The sequence below is a fragment of the Aegilops tauschii genome, chromosome 3 (assembly GCF_002575655.3).
Source record: "Aegilops tauschii subsp. strangulata cultivar AL8/78 chromosome 3, Aet v6.0, whole genome shotgun sequence".
Taxonomy (NCBI): Eukaryota; Viridiplantae; Streptophyta; class Magnoliopsida; order Poales; family Poaceae; genus Aegilops; species Aegilops tauschii.
Window position 1 is genome coordinate 271,263,163 of NC_053037.3, and position 21,137 is coordinate 271,284,299.

At 43.5% G+C, this 21,137-nt stretch overlaps 2 protein-coding genes across 2 annotated transcripts; both read right to left on the reverse strand.

The window, feature by feature from the left end:
• Nucleotides 1-6,938: 6,938 nt before the first annotated feature.
• On the reverse strand, nucleotides 6,939-8,617 carry LOC141042890 (uncharacterized). Its single transcript, XM_073511800.1, has 3 exons — nucleotides 8,430-8,617; nucleotides 7,514-8,349; nucleotides 6,939-7,300 (listed from the first exon to the last, which is right to left on the reverse strand). The coding sequence occupies exons 1-3, from the start codon at nucleotides 8,615-8,617 to the stop codon at nucleotides 6,939-6,941; spliced, it is 1,386 nt and encodes a 461-aa protein (XP_073367901.1).
• A 7,154-nt stretch (nucleotides 8,618-15,771) lies between these two features.
• On the reverse strand, nucleotides 15,772-16,464 carry LOC141042891 (uncharacterized). Its single transcript, XM_073511801.1, has one exon. It carries the CDS (start codon nucleotides 16,462-16,464, stop codon nucleotides 15,772-15,774), a length of 693 nt encoding a protein of 230 aa, XP_073367902.1.
• Nucleotides 16,465-21,137: the final 4,673 nt, after the last annotated feature.

The following is a 21,137-nucleotide window of genomic DNA, read 5'->3' on the forward strand; positions in this document are numbered from 1 at the left end:
ACCTTCACTGAATGCTACTGATGTGAAGAGATTCAAGCAACTCGACTCCCAAGCGAAGAACATCATATGTGGCCATCTGAGCAAAAGGCAGTATGGAAGAGTGAGTGCTTTGGAAACTGCCAAGCTTATCTGGGATAGGCTGTCCAAAGTCAATGAAGGAGTCTCAACACAGCGTGACTCTCGAGTTGACGTTCTTCGCAATCTCTTCAACCGTTTCAAAAGACTCGACAATGAAAATGTTCAACAAACCTTCGATCCCCTCACTGACATCTCAAATGAGCTTCAAGCACTTGGTGCCACTGACATCACCGACCATGAGGTGGTGAAGAAATTGCTGAGATCGCTTGATTCCTCATTTGATACTCTGGCATTGATGATACAAGAACGTGCTGATTAAAAGTCACTTGATCCCGCTGATATCCTCGAGAGGCTAAATACTCATGAGTTCCAGCTTGCTGAGAAGAGAGATCTCTACGGGTCGAGCTATGGCAGACCACATGTCCTGAAGGCCAAGGTCGTCTGTGAATCTGAAGGTGAAGATTCTGGTAGTACCCTTGGTGATCCTGAAGAACTGAGCCAGGAGCTAGCACTGCTCGTGAAGAAATTCCAAAGGTTCTCAAGACGTGGTCGCTTTGGAAAATCCTCAAGGAGCAATGATTCCTCATCCAGTGACTACAAGAAGAGGCTATGCCACAAATGCAAGAAACCTGGTCACTACATTCAAGATTGTCCTCAGTGGGAAAAGGAATCAAAGAAGAAGAAATACAAGGAGTACAGTTCTGATGACGCGAAGAAGAAGAAGAAATCTTCAAAGTCTTCATCATCAAAATCTTCAAAGTCTTCATCTCACAAGAAGAGGAGCTCCAAGAAGGCTCGGGCATTCATTGGCAAGGAAATGGACTCTGAGGCTGAATCTGAGGAACATGAGGAAGAGGAGGCATCTGAGGAGTCCGAGTCTGGTGTGGCGAGTCTAGCTCTCGCTACTGCATTCGTCAGCAAGTCTATCTTCAACTCTGAAGAAAATGGCTCCACCAACAAGGCTGATGAAGGCAATGATGACTACGCTCCCACCTATTGCTTCATGGCAAAGGGTGCCAAGGATGATCAACCCAAAGCCACTGAGTGGGTCCTCGATAGTGGATGTACAAATCACATGACCGGTGATAAGAATCTATTGATGGATGCCCCCTTATCTCCATCGCATCTGAAGCATATCATCTTCGCTGACAAAGGAAAAATCAAGGTATTGGGTCTAGGTAAGGTTGCGATCACAAGTGATCGACACTATGCTTGTCGAGTCCTTAGGATACAACCTCATGTCTGTCTCAATGCTTTGTGATCTTGATATGGTTGTTGTCTTTGGCAAGTATCGTTGTGTTGTGGTCTTGGAAGCTGACAATTCCAAAGTCTTCGAAGGCTTTAGGAGAGGAGACTTGTATATTGTTGATTTCTCTGCAGGACCTCAACCAGCCGTATGCCTACTTGCAAAAGCTTCAGAAGGCTGGCTATGGCATTGACGACTTGGTCATGCAGGAATGAGGAATTTGCACACGCTTGCAAAGAAGAAGCATGTCATTGGCATTGAGAATGTCAAATTCCTCAAGGATCAGTCATGCGGAGCCTGTGAAGCTGGAAAGATGACCAAGGCCAAGCATCCAGCAAAGACTATCATGACTACTACTGTAACAAACAAACCTCAAAGGATTTGAGTCTCTGTGCTTACTGTGCTAGTCCCTGGATCGAACTCGCTAGCACACACAGTATAGATGAATACCAGAATAGCAAGTGCATCATTTATTACAACGTATGATCCAGAATGTATAAAATAAAACAATCTGCATAGCACTTGGCCAGCTTTATTCAATCAAACAGCGGAAAGTAGCAGAAAATAACGATGAGTCCCATCATAGCCCACTGGCGATGCTGAGTGCAGACTCGCGACCCTAACAGTACCTTACTCTTCGTCTGAATATCCTGCAACATGAGACATTGCAGCCATATAGGTCAATACTTGGAATGTATTGGCAAGTTACACAGGAGTAATAATAAAGCAGACCTACATGTATATGCATAGTGTAACAAAAGGAAGGCTTGAGGGTTTATTTTTGCAGAAAGCTGATTTTATCCTAATAACTACCTAATAGTCAAATTTTTATTTAGTTCTTTTATTACTACAATTATATACACAAGGTTGAGTTGGCAAAATCAACTCCAACCTACCCTTTATTAAGTTGCCCAAAAAATTTATTAAGTCTCACATCTGTCAAGATCATCCAACAACTGTAATGGCATAGTGGCTCAAAATTACCCATAACCGGGGTCACGGCTAATCATGATTAGTTTTAATACTCTGCAGAGTTTTGCACACTTTACCCACTAGACCCAACCCGAAGATTGAGACGAAGTCTTTCAGAAGCAGCCACCTCCACCCCCGGCAGCCGGTACACCTACTCATATCTACATCTGCTAGCTTACCTGGGCGAGGATCCCACAACCTACTCAACTAAGCCAGAGCCCATTTAGCTAGTGGTTGCGCATGGAAGCTACTAGTCACTAAGTCTGTCTGATCTTTTTGAGCCTGGGCGGCCGTCCACTTACATTCAGAGGGTATAAATAATGATGTTCTTGAAACCACCCTTCAATACCAATTCCGCCCAGAGGTGAATTAAGTCCTTAATTACTACTCAATTTGTTATATTTATAGTCCTCACATAAGCTCAACGAATACACGAACCACCCCCTCTACAAAGCATAGCAAGCTACAACTACCACGATTTGCAAAACACGTGAAGATAGCTCAACAGCATAGCAAAATTTATATATTAATCCTGTACATGCATATATTCATAGTGTGATATAACTACATGCATAGAAAACAATAGGTAAAGGATGATCAACATGTAACTTGCCTTGGTTCTGGTTCAGAAAGTCACACTCCTTACAATAGCTCGCGTCGCACTCCGGACAATCTACACGTTTCACACCATTCAACAAATCAATCACCGGAACACGAAAAGAACCAAAACAAAACCAACAGCAAGGAAAACATTTTTAAAACTCAACAACAGAAGCTTAACAACACCTAAATTGCAATATGGTCACAACACAAAAAGAATCACTCGATTCCGATAAACGGTTTGAAAGTTACGGCCTCCGGAAAATTCAATTCAAATTCAAACGAATTCAAATTTGAACAGTGCAAGCATGTGAGATTTTGGTACTATGATAAACTACTGGTATTTGTGAGTGCATAGGAAAAAGAATTACCCAAATTGAGTATATAGACTAAAAGATATAGCTAAAAGAAGTTAGAGAACAAATCTGGAAAGAAAAAACAAAAACAACAGAAAACTCCTGCACTGTTCGTGCGTGTACTGTAGCTGGTTGCCACGTGGAAGCACGTGATTGGTGAAAAAACTCCTGCGCGTGCGTGCTCACCGGAAACAGAGGAACGGCAGCGGCGCTCTCGGGCGTCGACGGCGGCGCTTCTCCGGCGGTGCTCCGGTGAAGGTGAGGTTACGGGCGGAGGCGGCTTCGAGTTGCGGACGCAGTGGTGAGGTCAAACGACGACGGGGCGTGCTCTGCGGGCGACGGTGACGACGTGAATAGCCGCTGTGCTCCGGCGGCGGCGGACGAGCTTGTCCCTCTCGTGATGCTGCGGCTGCGCGCGGTGCTCTACTGGGCCACGGCGCGGCGCTGCGTTGTGCAGCGTGCTGCTTTTTTTTTGAAGAAAACAAACTGCTACAGCAAAAACAAAACTAAAATAAAAACATACACCGGAATAAAATCGAAGGAAAATACCTAGACACACAGTTCCCTATAGCTATAAAGTACAGGAACACTAGTTCCAATACTAATGCAATTTTGGAAATTCATTTTGATGCAAAAGGCCACACAAACAGTAAAATAACACACAATTAAAATATCTTGGAGATTGCAAAAATTACCAGAACATATTAGATGAACTGGAAATAATATTCTGCACATTATGAACATTTTTAAACAGGGGAGAAGTCATGTTATCTCCGCTCCAATAAATTGCCTTTGGTTGCATAATGATTCGAAATATTGCAGAAAGACAAATAATGCAATAAAAATATGATATGCATATGAATGATCTAATAACATCCTAATTTAGGAAAATTGGGATGTTACAAACCTACCCCCCTTAAGATGAATCTCGCCCTCGAGATTCGGGCTGGCTAGCAAATAGGTGTGGGTGATCCTACCTGAGATCTTCCTCTCGTTCCCATGTAGCTTCCTCCTCTGTGTGATGATCCCACTGAACCTTGCATAACTTAATTGTCTTGGTGCGAGTAACTCTCTCTGCTGTCTCCAGAATCTTAACAGGTTTCTCCTCATATGTCAAATCACTCTCCAACTGAATTGCCTCAAGTGGCACCGTGTCCCTCAATGGAACATCCATCATCTCTGCATGGCACTTCTTCAACTGAGATACATGAAACACATTAAGAACTCCTGACAAGGATTCTGGCAACTCCAGCTGATAAGCTACCTTTCCTCTATGCTCCAAGATCTTGTAAGGCCCCACAAAACGTGGTGCTAACTTACCTTTGATTCCAAACCTCTTAATTCCGCGAAGTGGTGAAACTCGAAGGTATGCACGGTCTCCTACCTCGTATGTCACCTCCATACGTTTTGCATCAGCACAACTCTTCTGCCTGGACTGTGCTATCTTCAGCCTGTCACGAATCAATTTGACCTTCTCCTCAGCATCTCTGATCAAGTCTGGTCCAAAGAATTGACGCTCTCCAACCTCATCCCACATCAATGGTGTTCTGCACTTCCTACCATACAATACCTCAAATGGTGCCATCTTCAGACTAGCCTGGTAACTATTATTATATGAGAACTCTGCATAAGGTAAATTATCATCCCAACTGGACCCATAGTCCAAAGCACAAGCTCTCAACATATCCTCCAAAATCTGATTTACCTTCTCTATCTGCCAATCTGTCTGTGGATGGAAAGCTGTACTGAACTCCAGCCTAGTGCCCAAGGATTCATGCAAGTGACGCCAAAATTTGGATGTGAACTGAGTACCTCTATCAGACACTACCTTCCTTGGAACTCCATGCAGACAAACAATCTTAGACATATAAATCTTTGCTAGTTGAGCACTGGTATAAGTAGTCTTTACCGGGATGAAGTCAGCAACTTTAGTTAAACGATCAACAACTACCAAATAGAATCATAACCTGACCGAGTCCTGGGTAAACCTGTAATGAAATCCATACCAATCTCATCCCACTTCCAATCAGGTTTAGGCAATGGCTGTAACAAACCTGCTGGTCTCTGATGTCCTGCTTTAACCCTCTCGCACACATCACATGTTGCAATATATCGAGCAATTTCCCTCTTCAGGCTAGGCCACCAAAATCTTTCCCTCAAATCCAAATACATCTTAGTATTACCTGGGTGAATAGAATAAGGTGAATCATGCGCCTCCTGAAGAATCAACTTCCTAATATCTGCATCCTGAGGTACACAAATACGCTTCTCAAACCATATGGCTCCATGTTCATCCTCATGGAAACCTTCCGCCTTACCTTGAACCATATTCTCTTTTATCTCAGCAATCTCCTTATCATTCTTTTGAGCTTCTCTGATCCTGTCAAGCAAAGTAGGCTTTACCTCAAGTGTTGCTAAATATCCCTTAGGAACCATCTCCAACCTGAGATTCCTGAACTGTTCACATAACTCGGGTGGCATATTATCAATATTAATTGCATTAGCATGGCTCCTACGACTCAATGCATCAGCAACAACATTAGCCTTACCAGGATGATACTGCACATTCAAATCAAAATCTTTAATAAGCTCCAACCATCTCCTATGCCTGAGGTTCAAATCCTTCTGAGTAAAAATATACTTAAAGCTCTTATGATCAGTAAATATATCACAATGATTACCAATAAGATATGGCCTCCAAGTTTTCAATGCATGCACAACTGAGGCTAACTCCAAATCATGTGTAGGGTAATTATGCTCATGATTCTTAAGCTGACGTGAAGCATATGAAACAACTTTACCTTCCTGCATCAAAACACTCCCAAGTCCTTGACGAGAAGCATCACAATATACCTGGAAGTCCTTATGTATATCCGGCAGAGTTAAGACTGGTGCTGTAACCAAACGCTGCTTCAACTCCTGAAAACTGGCTTCACATTCATCAGTCCAAACAAATTTCTTCTCTTTCTTCAGTAATTCAGTCATAGGCTTTGCGATCTTGGAAAAGTTCTCAATAAACCTCCTGTAATAACTTGCAAGGCCCAAAAAGCTGCGAATCTCTCCAACTGTCATGGGTGTCTCCCACTCTATAACTGCAGCAACCTTAGATGGATCAACTGCAACTCCATTACCTGACACAACATGTCCAAGGAAAGCTACCTCATCCAGCCAAAACTCACATTTGCTGAACTTGGCATACAACTGATGTTCCCTCAGTTTCTCCAATACCAAACGCAGATGCACCTCATGCTCTTGCTTATTCTTGGAGAATACCAATATATCATCAATGAAAACAACCATAAATTTATCCAAGAACTCCATAAACACCTTGTTCATCATATCCATGAAGTATGCAGGAGCATTAGTCAATCCAAATGACATAACAGTATATTCATACAACCCATACCTCGTAGTAAAAGAAGTCTTTGGAATATCTTGCTCACGAATCTTCAATTGATGATAACAGAACGAAGGTCAATCTTAGAAAACACAGTAGCTCCCTCCAACTGGTCAAACAGATCATTTATCATAGGCAAAGGATACTTATTCTTAATGGTTACCTCATTCAGAGAACGATAATCAACACACATCCTCAAGGTCCCATCCTTCTTCTCCACAAACAAAACTGGAGCTCCCCAAGGTGATGAACTTGGGCGAATAAATCCCTGTGCCTGCAATTCTCTTTTCTACTTCTTCAATTCCTCTAACTCTTGAGGAGGCATTCTATACGGTCTCTTTGCAATAGGTCCAGTGCCTGGTATTAAATCAATAAGAAACTCAATATCTCTATCTGGTGGCATACCTAGCAACTCCTCTGGAAACACATCTGGATAATCCCTCACAACTGGCACCTCTTCCAGGCTACCCCCCTTAAGAGAGTTCACATGTACCTGCTTATGCTTATACTTACATACATATTTGATCCTCTTCCCTCCTGGTGCACTGAGAGTAATAGATCGACTGGCACAATCAATAAGACCCTCATACTTGATCATCCAGACCATACCCAAAATAATATCCAGACCTTGTGACTTCAGTATAATTAAATCTGTAGGAAAAACATGCTTCCCAATAGACAAAGGCATCTGAAAACAACCCAAACTTGCTGCCATCTCAGCCCCCGGAGAACTTACTAGAATAGGTGACTTAAGTACTACGGTAGACAGCTTATGTTTATCCACAAATACCCGTGATATGAATGAATGTGATGCACCAGAATCAAAAAGAACAAGGGCAGGTATTGAATTGATCAAAAACTTACCAATCACTGCATCAGGTTCATTGTAGACCTCCTCCACATTAACATGGTTGACATGACCCCTTTGGATGGGGTTTGGCTTGCTCACTCCTGAATTCCCATTACCGTTATTGCTCTCTGGACAAGCATTGGAGTAGTGGCCCGTCTGCCTACACTTATAGCACTGAACCTGACTAATATCCCTCTGCACAGGCATACTCTGGTGGCTCTGGTTATTATTCCCTCCATTACCATTACCTCTACCATTATTACTCTTCTGCCCATTGTGGTGATGGTGGCCATTATGGTTGTGGCCATTCCCTCCATGGTGTTTATGATGCCCATTACCTCCATGACCATGATATGAAGTGCGTGGCTTCTGCTGTGGTCCTGAATTATACCTGTTATTGTTGTTGTACTTCCTCTTGCGATTCTCTATGGCATGTTGCTTTCCCTCCAGCACAATAGCCTTATCAATCAGGTCCCGACAATTCCTAAAAGTGGCCACTGTCAACTGAAGGCTCAACTCATCATTAAGGCCCTCCAAGAATTTCTCCTGCCTAGCTGCATCAGTGTTAACATCATTAGGAGCATAACGTGCAAGATTATTAAATTCCTCCACATACGCATTAACTGTGCGACCTCCCTGGCGCAAACTGCGGAACTCCTTCTTTTTCAGACTCATAGCACCAGCAGACACATGTGCAGCACGAAAAGCATCATGAAACTGAGGCCATGTGATAGTAGCAATGGGATAAGTGACCAAGTAGTTGTCCCACCAAGCTGCAGCAGGACCCTCCAACAAATGTGAGGCAAACCTCACCCTCTCTGCATCTGTGCATCCAACCGTCTCCAGGTTCCTATTGACTGCACGGAGCCAGTCATCAGCTACAATAGGTTCGGGGGACCGGAGAACCTCGGAGGATTCAACCTCAAGAACCTGGTAAGCATATCCACTGGTGGAGGTGGCGGTGGATTGTTGTTGTTATTGTTGTTGTTCTGGTTCTGGACAAGCAACTGGATCAACTGAGCTTGTCCCTGAAGCAACTGCTGCATGTATGGCGGTACATCATTGCCATTGTTGTCTCCTCCTGCAGCATTACGCCTATTATCACGCCTCGGCGGCATCTGGTGGGCAAGCATAGAAGAGTTATAGATATAATAGGGCCAAACGCTATGTATATATAAATATATTCTACCCATATGCATAATATGATCAAGCCAACAAAACACAACAACGAATAACACCAACAAACAAACAAACAACAAACAATATGATAATATTATATATATATATATAGTCGAATAATTCCGACACTAAGCAATTTAACAAACAACTACCAATCAAGCAAACAATCTAGTATCTTCATACCACGAAAGTGGGGATAATCAGATATGCTAACACGATAACGTTGCAATATAAAGCAAGCATGAATGGTGGTCTCAGCACTAGTGCCTACTTAACTGTTCAAGATACTTGAGGGGGTTAACTAATAAACAGCAAGAAGTATAGCTGGTTTATAAAACAATTTTCACTCCTATGGCTTTTCTAATCCATTTTCTAGGGTAACGTCCTATAGTCAACACACTGCTCTGATGCCATCTGTAACGACCAAACCTCGAAGGATTTGAGTCTCTGTGCTTACTGTGCTAGTCCCTGGATCGAACTCGCTAGCACACACAGTATAGATGAATACCAGAATAGCAAGTGCATCATTTATTAAAACGTATGATCCAGAATGTATAAAATAAAACAATCTGCATAGCACTTGGCCAGGTTTATTCAATCCAACAACGGAAAGTATCAGAAAATAACGATGAGTCCTATCATAGCCCACTGGCGATGCTGAGTGCAGACTCGGGACCCTAACGGTACCTTACTCTTCGTCTGAATATCCTGCAACATGAGACATTGCAGCCATATAGGTCAATACTTGGAATGTATTGGCAAGTTACACTGGAGTAATAATAAAGCAGACCTACATGTATATGCATAGTGTAACAAAAGGAAGGCTTGAGGGTTTATTTTTGCAGAAAGCTGATTTTATCCTAATAACTACCTAATAGTCAAATTTTTATTTAGTTCTTTTATTACTACAATTATATACACAAGGTTGAGTTGGCAAAATCAACTCCAACCTACCCTTTATTAAGTTGCCCAACAAATTTATTAAGTGTAACGTCTGTCAAGATCATCCAACAACTGTAATGGCATAGTGGCTCAAAATTACCCATAACCGGGGGCACGGCTAATCATGATTAGTTTTAATACTCTGCAGAGTTTTGCACACTTTACCCACTAGACTCAACCCGAAGATTGAGACGAAGTCTTTTAGAAGCAGTCACCTCCACCCCCGGCAGACGGTACACCTACTCATATCTACATCTGCTAGCTTACCTGGGCGAGGATCCCACAACCTACACAACTAAGCCAGAGCCCATTTAGCTAGTGGTTGCGCATCGAAGCTACTAGTCACTAAGTCTGTCTGATCTTTTTGAGCCTGGGCGGCCGTCCACTTACATTCAGAGGGTATAAACCATGATGTTCTTGAAACCACCCTTCAATACCAATTCCGCCCAGAGGTGAATTAAGTCCTTAATTACTACTCAATTTGTTATATTTATAGTCCTCACATAAGCTCAACGAATACACGAACCACCCCCTCTACAAAGCATAGCAAGCTACAACTACCACGATTTGCAAAACACGGGAAGATAGCTCAACAGCATAGCAAAATTTATATATTAATCCTATACATGCATATATTCATAGTGTGATATAACTACATGCATAGAAAACAATAGGTAAAGGATGATCAACATGTAACTTGCCTTGGTTCTGGTTCAGAAAGTCACACTCCTGACAATAGCTCGCGTCGCACTCCGGACAATCTACACGTTTCACACCATTCAACAAATCAATCACCGGAACACGAAAAGAACCAAAACAAAACCAACAGCAAGGAAAACATTTTTAAAACTCAACAACAGAAGCTTAACAGCACCTAAATTGTAATATGGTCACAACACAAAAAGAATCACTCGATTCCGATAAACGGTTTGAAAGTTACGGCCTCCGGAAGATTCAATTCAAATTCAAACGAATTCAAATTTGAACAGTGCAAGCATGTGAGATTTTGGTACTGTGATAAACTACTGGTATTTGTGAGTGCATAGGAAAAAGAATTACCCAAATTGAGTATATAGACTAAAAGATATAGCTAAAAGAAGTTAGAGAACAAATCTGGAAAGAAAAACAAAAACAACAGAAAACTCCTGCACTGTTCGTGCGTGTACTGTAGCTGGTTGCCACGTGGAAGCACGTGATTGGTGAAAAAACTCCTGCGCGTGCGTGCTCACCGGAAATAGAGGAACGGCAGCGGCGCTCTCGGGCGTCGGCGGCGGCGCTTCTCCGGCGGTGCTCGGGTGAAGGTGAGGTTACGGGCGGAGGCGGCTTCGAGTTGCGGACGCAGTGGTGAGGTAAACGACGACGGGGCGTGCTCTGCGGGCGACGGTGACGATGTGAATAGCCGCTGTGCTCCGGCGGCGGCGGACGAGCTTGTCCCTCCCGTGATGCTGCGTTTTCGGCCATGAGAAAGTGTCAGAAGAGAGAGGCTTCGAGAGGGGATTCTAACGGTGCAAGAGGTCCGGCTGTACGAGCTCTTACGGTGGCGCAATCTTCCGGCGAACGGCGGCGGACGGCGGAGCTCCGGGCGAGATGCGTTTCGCCCTAGCTCGTGCGTGCGGCAACAGGGAGGATCGAGGAGGGGATGCGGGGGTTGCCCTGGGTCTTCTGCTTGCACACGGCGGCTCGGGAGCGCTCGAGGTGGACCAGGAGCACGAGCTCGGGTCGGGTTCGGCCTTAGGTGCGGGAGCGGCGCGGCGCGTGGTGTCCGGCTCGATGGAGGGGACGAACAGGGGCGCGGGACCCGCTGTCAGCGGCTGAGAGCGAGGGCGTACTGCTTCGGGCGGTTAGGTGGGCTGCGGCTGCGCGCGGTGCTCTGCTGGGCCGGCTGGCTGGGCCGCTCGCTAGCTGGCTTGCTGGGCCGCGGCGTGGCGCTGCGCTGTGCTGCGTGCTGCTTTTTTAAAAGAAATTAAACTGCTACAGCAAAAACAAAACTAAAATAAAAACATACACCGGAATAAAATCTAAGGAAAATACCTAGACACACAGTAAAAATATCCCTATAGCTATAAACTACAAGAACACTAGTTCCAATACTAATGCAATTTTGGAAATTCATTTTGATGCAAAAGGCCACACAAACAGTAAAATAACACACAATTAAAATATTTTGGAGATTGCAAAAATTACCAGAACATATTAGATGAACTGGAAATAATATTCTGCACATTATGAACATTTTTAAACAGGGGAGAAGTCATGTTATCTCCGCTCCAATAAATTGCCTTTGGTTGCATAATGATTCGAAATATTGCAGAAAGACAAATAATGCAATAAAAAATATGATATGCATATGAATGATCTAATAACATCCTAATTTAGGAAAATTGGGATGTTACAAACCTACCCCCCTTAAGATGAATCTCGCCCTCGAGATTCGGGCTGGCTAGCAAATAGGTGTGGGTGATCCTACCTGAGATCTTCCTCTCGTTCCCATGTAGCTTCCTCCTGTGTGTGATGATCCCACTGAACCTTGCATAACTTAATTGTCTTGGTGCGAGTAACTCTCTCTGCTGTCTCCAGAATCTTAACAGGTTTCTCCTCATATGTCAAATCACTCTCCAACTGAATTGCCTCAAGTGGCACCGTGTCCCTCAATGGAACATCCATCATCTCTGCATGGCACTTCTTCAACTGAGATACATGAAACACATTAAGAACTCCTGACAAGGATTCTGGCAACTCCAGCTGATAAGCTACCTCTCCTCTATGCTCCAAGATCTTGTAAGGCCCCACAAAACGTGGTGCTAACTTACCTTTGATTCCAAACCTCTTAATTCCGCGAAGTGGTGAAACTCGAAGGTATGCACGGTCTCCTACCTCGTATGTCACCTCCATACGTTTTGCATCAGCACAACTCTTCTGCCTGGACTGTGCTATCTTCAGCCTGTCACGAATCAATTTGACCTTCTCCTCAGCATCTCTGATCAAGTCTGGTCCAAAGAATTGACGCTCTCCAACCTCATCCCACATCAATGGTGTTCTGCACTTCCTACCATACAATACCTCAAATGGTGCCATCTTCAGACTAGCCTGGTAACTATTATTATATGAGAACTCTGCATAAGGTAAATTATCATCCCAACTGGACCCATAGTCCAAAGCACAAGCTCTCAACATATCCTCCAAAATCTGATTTACCCTCTCTGTCTGCCCATCTGTCTGTGGATGGACAGCTGTACTGAACTCCAACCTGGTGCCCAAGGATTCATGCAACTGACGCCAAAATTTGGATGTGAACTGAGTACCTCTATCAGACACTACCTTCCTTGGAACTCCATGCAGACAAACAATCTTAGACATATAAATCTTTGCTAGTTGAGCACTGGTATAAGTAGTCTTTACCGGGATGAAGTCAGCAACTTTAGTTAAACGATCAACAACTACCAAATAGAATCATAACCTGACCGAGTCCTGGGTAAACCTGTAATGAAATCCATACCAATCTCATCCCACTTCCAATCAGGTTTAAGCAATGGCTGTAACAAACCTGCTGGCCTCTGATGTTCTGCTTTAACCCTCTGGCACACATCACATGTTGCAATATATCCAGCAATTTCCCTCTTCAGGCTAGGCCACCAAAATCTTTCCCTCAAATCCAAATACATCTTAGTATTACCTGGGTGAATAGAATAAGGTGAATCATGCGCCTCCTGAAGAATCAACTTCCTGATATCTTCATCCTGAGGTACACAAATACGCTTCTCAAACCATATGGCTCCATGTTCGTCCTCATGGAAACCTTCTGCCTTACCTTGAACCATATTCTCTTTTATCTCAGCAATCTCCTTATCATTCTTTTGAGCTTCTCTGATCCTGTCAAGCAAAGTAGGCTTTACCTCAAGTGTTGCTAAATATCCCTTAGGAACCATCTCCAACATGAGATTCCTGAACTGTTCACATAACTCGGGTGGCATATTATCAATATTAATTGCATTAGCATGGCTCCTATGACTCAATGCATCAGCAACAACATTTGCCTTACCAGGATGATACTGCACATTCAAATCATAATCTTTAATAAGCTCCAACCATCTCCTCTGCCTGAGGTTCAAATCCTTCTGAGTAAAAATATACTTCAAGCACTTATGATCAGTAAATATATCACAATGATTACCAATAAGATATAGCCTCCAAGTTTTCAATGCATGCACAACTGAGGCTAACTCCAAATCATGTGTAGGGTAATTATGCTCATGATTCTTAAGCTAACGTGAAGCATATGAAACAACTTTACCTTCCTGCATCAAAACACTCCCAAGTCCTTGACGAGAAGCATCACAATATACCTGGAAGTCCTTATGTATATCCGGCAAAGTTAAGACTGGTGCTGTAACCAAACGCTGCTTCAACTCCTGAAAACTGGCTTCACATTCATCAGTCCAAACAAATTTCTTCTCTTTCTTCAGCAATTCAGTCATAGGCTTTGCGATCTTGGAAAAGTTCTCAATAAACCTCCTGTAATAACCTACAAGGCCCAAAAAGCTGCGAATCTCTCCAACTGTCATGGGTGTCTCCCACTCTGTAACTGCAGCAACCTTAGATGGATCAACTGCAACTCCATTACCTGACACAACATGTCCAAGGAAAGCTACCTCATCCAGCCAAAACTCACATTTGCTGAACTTGGCATACAACTGATGTTCCCTCAGTTTCTCCAATACCAAATGCAGATGCACCTCATGCTCTTGCTTATTCTTGGAGAATACCAATATATCATCAATGAAAACAACCATAAATTTATCCAAGAACTCCATAAACACCTTGTTCATCATATTCATGAAGTATGCAAGAGCATTAGTCAATCCAAATGACATAACAGTATATTCATACAACCCATACCTCGTAGTAAAAGCAGTCTTTGGAATATCATGCTCACGAATCTTCAATTGATGATAACCAGAACGAAGGTCAATCTTAGAAAACACAGTAGCTCCCTCCAACTGGTCAAATAGATCAGTTATCATAGGCAAAGGATACTTATTCTTAATGGTTACCTCATTCAGAGAACGATAATCAACACACATCCTCAAGGTCCCATCCTTCTTCTCCACAAACAAAACTGGAGCTCCCCAAGGTGATGAACTTGGGCGAATAAATCCCTGTGCCTGCAATTCTCTTATCTGCTTCTTCAATTCCTCTAACTCTTGAGGAGGCATTCTATACGGTCTCTTTGCAATAGGTCCAGTGCCTGGTATTAAATCAATATCTCTATCTGGTGGCATACCTAGCAACTCCTCTGGAAACACATCTGGATAATCCCTCACAACTGGCACCTCTTCCAGGCTACCCCCCTTAAGAGAGTTCACATGTACCTGCTTATGCTTATACTTACATACATATTTGATCCTCTTCCCTCCTGGTGCACCGAGAGTAATAGATCGAATGGCACAATCAATAAGACCCTCATACTTGATCATCCAGTCCATACCCAAAATAATATCCAGACCTTGTGACTTCAGTATAATTAAATCTGTAGGAAAAACATGCTTCCCAATAGACAAAGGCATCTGAAAACAACCCAAAATTGCTGCCATCTCAGCCCCCGGAGAACTTACTAGAATAGATGACTGTAGTACTACGGTAGACAGCTTATGTTTGTCCACAAATACCCATGATATGAATGAATGTGATGCGCCAGAATCAAAAAGAACAAGCGCAGGTATTGAATTGATCAAAAACTTACCAATCACTGCATCGGGTTGATTGTAGACCTCCTCCACATTAACATGGTTGACATGACCCCTTTGGATGTGGTTTGGCTTGCTCACTCCTGAATTCCCATTACCGTTCTTGCTCTCTGGACAAGCATTGGAGTAGTGGCCCATCTGCCTACACTTATAGCACTGAACCTGACTAATATCCCTCTGCACAGGCATACTCTAGTGGCTCTGGTTATTATTCCCTCCATTACCATTACCTCTACCATTATTACTCTTCTGCCCATTGTGGTGATGGTGGCCATTATGGTTGTGGCCATTCCCTCCATGGTGTTTAAGATGCCCATTACCTCCATGACCATGATATGAAGTGCGTGGCTTCTGCTGTGGTCCTGAATTATACCTGTTATTGTTGTTGTACTTCCTCTTGCGATTCTCTATGGCATGTTGCTTTCCTCCAGCACAATAGCCTTATCAATCAGGTCCTGACAATTCCTAAAAGTGGCCACTGTCAACTGAAGGCTAAACTCATCATTAAGGCCCTCCAAGAATTTCTCCTGCCTAGCTGCATCAGTGTTAACATCATTAGGAGCATAACGTGCAAGATTATTAAATTCCTCCACATACACATTAACTGTGTGACCTCCCTGGCGCAAACTGCGGAACTCCTTCTTTTTCAGACTCATAGCACCAGCAGACACATGTGCAGCACGAAAAGCATCCTGAAACTGAGGCCATGTGATAGTAGCAATGGGATAAGTGACCAAGTAGTTGTCCCACCAAGCTGCAGGAGGACCCTCCAACAAATGTGAGGCAAACCTCACCCTCTCTGCATCTGTGCATCCAACCGTCTCCAGGTTCCTATTGACTGCACGGAGCCAGTCATCAGCCACAATAGGTTCAGGGGAACAGGAGAACCTCTGAGGATTCAACCTCAAGAGCCTGGTAAGCATATCCACTTGTGGAGGTGGCGGTGGATTGTTGTTGTTATTGTTGTTGTTCTGGTTCTGGACAAGCAACTGGATCAACTGAGCTTGTCCCTGAAGCAACTGCTGCATGTATGGCGGTACATCATTGCCATTGTTGTCTCCTCCTGCAGCATTACGCCTATTATCATGCCTCGGCGGCATCTGGTGGGCAAGCATAGAAGAGTTATAGATATAATAGGGCCAAACGCTATGTATATATAAATATATTCTACCCATATGCATAATATGATCAAGCCAACAAAACACAACAACGAATAACACCAACAAACAAACAAACAACAAACAATATGATAATATTATATATATATAGTCGAATAATTCCGACACTAAGCAATTTAACAAACAACTACCAATCAAGCAAACAATCTAATATCTTCATACCACGAAAGTGGGCATAATCAGATACGCTAACACGATAACGTTGCAATATAAAGCAAGCATGAATGGTGGTCTCAGCACTAGTTCCTACTTAACTGTTCAAGATACTTGAGGGGGTTAACTAATAAACAGCAAGAAGTATAGCTCGTTTATAAAACAATTTTCACTCCTATGGCTTTCCTAATCCATTTTCTAGGGTCACGTCCTACAGTCAACACACTGCTCTGATGCCATCTGTAACGACCAAACCTCGAAGGATTTGAGTCTCTGTGCTTACTGTGCTAGTCCCTGGATCGAAGTCGCTAGCACACAGTATAGATGAATACCAGAATAGCAAGCGCACCATTTATTACAACGTATGATCCAGAATGTATAAAATAAAACAATCTGCATAGCACTTGGCTAGCTTTATTCAATCAAACAGTGGAAAGTAGCAGAAAATAACGATGAGTCCTATCATAGCCCACTGGCGATGCTGAGTGCAGACTCGCGACCCTAAAGGTACCTTACTCTTCGTCTGAATATCCTGCAACATGAGACGTTGCAGCCATATAGGTCAATACTTGGAATGTATTGGCAAGTTACACAGGAGTAATAATAAAGCAGACCTACATGTATATGCATAGTGTAACAAAAGGAAGGCTTGAGGGTTTATTTTTGCAGAAAGCTGATTTTATCCTAATAACTACCTAATAGTCAAATTTTTATTTAGTTCTTTTATTACTACAATTATATACACAAGGTTGAGTTAGCAAAATCAACTCCAACCTACCCTTTATTAAGTTGCCCAACAAATTTATTAAGTGTCACATCTGTCAAGATCATCCAACAACTGTAATGGCATAGTGGCTCAAAATTACCCATAACCGGGGGCACGGCTAATCATGATTAGTTTTAATACTCTGCAGAGTTTTGCACACTTTACCCACTAGACCCAACCCGAAGATTGAGACGAAGTCTTTCAGAAGCAGTCACCTCCACCCCCGGCAGCCGGTACACCTACTCATATCTACATCTGCTAGCTTACCTGGGCGAGGATCCCACAACCTACTCAACTAAGCCAGAGCCCATTTAGCTAGTGGTTGCGCATGGAAGCTACTAGTCACTAAGTCTGTCTGATCTTTTTGAGCCTGGGCGGCCGTCCACTTACATTCAGAGGGTATAAATAATGATGTTCTTGAAACCACCCTTCAATACCAATTCCGCCCAGAGGTGAATTAAGTCCTTAATTACTACTCAATTTGTTATATTTATAGTCCTCACATAAGCTCAACGAATACACGAACCACCCCCTCTACAAAGCATAGCAAGCTACAACTACCACGATTTGCAAAACACGGGAAGATAGCTCAACAGCATAGCAAAATTTATATATTAATCCTATACATGCATATATTCATAGTGTGATATAACTACATGCATAGAAAACAATAGGTAAAGGATGATCAACATGTAACTTGCCTTGGTTCTGGTTCAGAAAGTCACACTCCTGACAATAGCTCGCGTCGCACTCCGGACAATCTACACGTTTCACACCATTCAACAAATCAATCACCGGAACACGAAAAGAACCAAAACAAAACCAACAGCAAGGAAAACATTTTTAAAACTCAACAACAGAAGCTTAACAGCACCTAAATTGCAATATGGTCACAACACAAAAAGAATCACTCGATTCCGATACACTGTTTGAAAGTTACGGCCTCCGGAAGATTCAATTCAAATTCAAACGAATTCAAATTTGAACAGTGCAAGCATGTGAGATTTTGGTACTGTGTTAAACTACTGGTATTTGTGAGTGCATAGGAAAAAGAATTACCCAAATTGAGTATATAGACTAAAAGATATAGCTAAAAGAAGTTAGAGAACAAATCTGGAAAGAAAAACAGAAACAACAGAAAACTCCTGCACTGTTCGTGCGTGTACTGTAGCTGGTTGCCACGTGGTAGCACGCGATTGGTGAAAAACTCCTGCGCGTGCGTGCTCACCGGAAACAGAGGAACGGCAGCGGCGGTCTCCGGCGTCGGCGGCACCGCTTCTCTGGCGGTGCTCCGGCGAAGGTGAGGTTACGGGCGGAGGCGGCTTCGAGTTGCGGACGCAGTGGTGAGGTCAAACGACGATGGGGCGTGCTCTGCGGGCGAAGGTGACGACGTGAACAGCCGCTGTGCTCCGGCGGCGGCGGACGAGCTTGTCCCTCCCGCGATGCTGCGTTTTCGGCCACGAGAAAGTGTCAGAAGAGAGAGGCTTCGAGAGGGGATTCTAACGGTGCAAGAGGTCCGGCTGTACGAGCTCTTACGATGATGCAATCTTCAGGCGAACGGCGGCGGACGGCGGAGCTCCGGGCGAGATGCGTTTCGCCCTAGCTCGTGCGTGCGGCAATAGGGAGGATCGAGGAGGGGATGCGGGGGTTGCCCTGGGTCTTCTGCTTGCACACGGCGGCTCGGGAGCGCTCGAGGTGGACCAGGAGCACGAGCTCGGGTCGGGTTCGGCCTCAGGTGCGGGAGCGGCGCGGCGCGCGGTGTCGGGCTCGGTGGAGGGGATGAACAGGGGCGCGGGACCCGCTGTCAGCGGCTGAGAGCGAGGGCGTACCGCTTCAGGCGGTTAGGTGGGCTGCGGCTGCGCGCGGTGCTCTATTGGGCCACGGCGCGGCGTTGCGTTGTGCAGCGTGCTGCTTTTTTTTTGAAGAAAACAAACTGCTACAGCAAAAACAAAACTAAAATAAAAACATACACCGGAATAAAATCGAAGGAAAATACCTAGACACACAGTAAAAATATCCCTATAGCTATAAACTACAGGAACACTAGTTCCAATACTAATGCAATTTTGGAAATTCATTTTGATGCAAAAGGCCACACAAACAGTAAAATAACACACAATTAAAATATTTTGGAGATTACAAAAATTACCAGAACATATTAGATGAACTGGAAATAATATTCTGCACATTATGAACATTTTTAAATAGGGGAGAAGTCATGTTATCTCCGCTCCAATAAATTGCCTTTGGTTGCATAATGATTCAAAATATTGCAGAAAGACAAATAATGCAATAAAAATATGATATGCATATGAATGATCTAATAACATCCTATTTTAGGAAAATTGGGATGTTACAACTACTCGACCATTTGAATTGCTTCACATGGATCTTTTTGGTCCTAACCATTATTCTGCAGTTTCAAATGATGCATCTCAATATGGCTTTGTTATTGTTGATGATTACTCTCGTTACACATGGGTACACATTGTCACTTACAAACATGAAGTGCAGGAAGTCTTGAAACGATTTTCTTCGAGGGCTTCAACCAACTTTGGTGTGAAGATCAAGCACATCAGAAGTGACAATGGAATTGAGTTCAAGAATTCTGGTCTTGATGACTATCTTGATGAACTTGGTATTACTCATGAGTTATCTGCTCCTTACACTCCTCAGCAGAATGGCGTCATGAAGCGCAAGAACAGGACTCTTGCTGAGATGGCTCGCACTATGCTTGATGAATACAAGACGCCTCGTCGTTTCTGGATTGAGGCAATTGATACTGCGTGCCACATCATCAACAGAGTATATCTTCACAAATTCTTCAAGAAGACTGCATATGAACTCCTCACTGACAAGAAACCCAATGTGAGTTATTTCAAAGTCTTCGGTGCTAAATGTTGGATTAGAGATCCTCATCACAAATCTAAATTTGCACCGAAAGCACATGAAGGCTTCATGCTTGGTTACGGAAAGGACTCGCACACCTACAGAGTCTTCAACAATGTTCTTCACAAGGTTGTTGAAACTGTAGATGTGCGGTTCAATGAAACTAATGGCTCGCAAAGAGAGCACCTACCTTCTGTGATAGATGAAGCAGCACCTAAGGAAACTATCAAGTTCAAGGCTACTGAGGATGTCATCCGTACCGAAGAATCTGCTGAAGAATTCATTCCAGAACATGGAGAACGTCGAGCTGAGGCACCTGAAGAAAATGGTGCTGAAGAAAATGCTGATCAAATTCCTCGTCGACAACCAGCTCATCCTCGCGTTGCAAACGAAGTGCAAATTGAGAAGATCATTGATGATATTGAAGCATCAGGTCCTCTCACACGCTCAAGAACTTCACATTTACCTAACTTTTGTGGGCACTTTGCTTTTGTCTCTATCACAGAGCCCACTAAGGTAGATGAAGCATTTCTGGAGCCTGAGTGGACTCAAGCTATGCAAGAAGAATTACATCATTTCGAGCTCAACAACGTCTGGGAACTGGTCAAACGTCCAGATCCTCGCAAGCACAATATCATTGGCACAAAGTGGATCTACCGCAACAAGCAAGATGAAAATGGCCTTGTGGTGAGGAATAAGGCACGACTTGTAGCTCAAGGCTACACACATGTTGAAGGAATTGATTTCGATGAAACTTTTGCACCTGTTGCTAGACTTGAGGCTATTC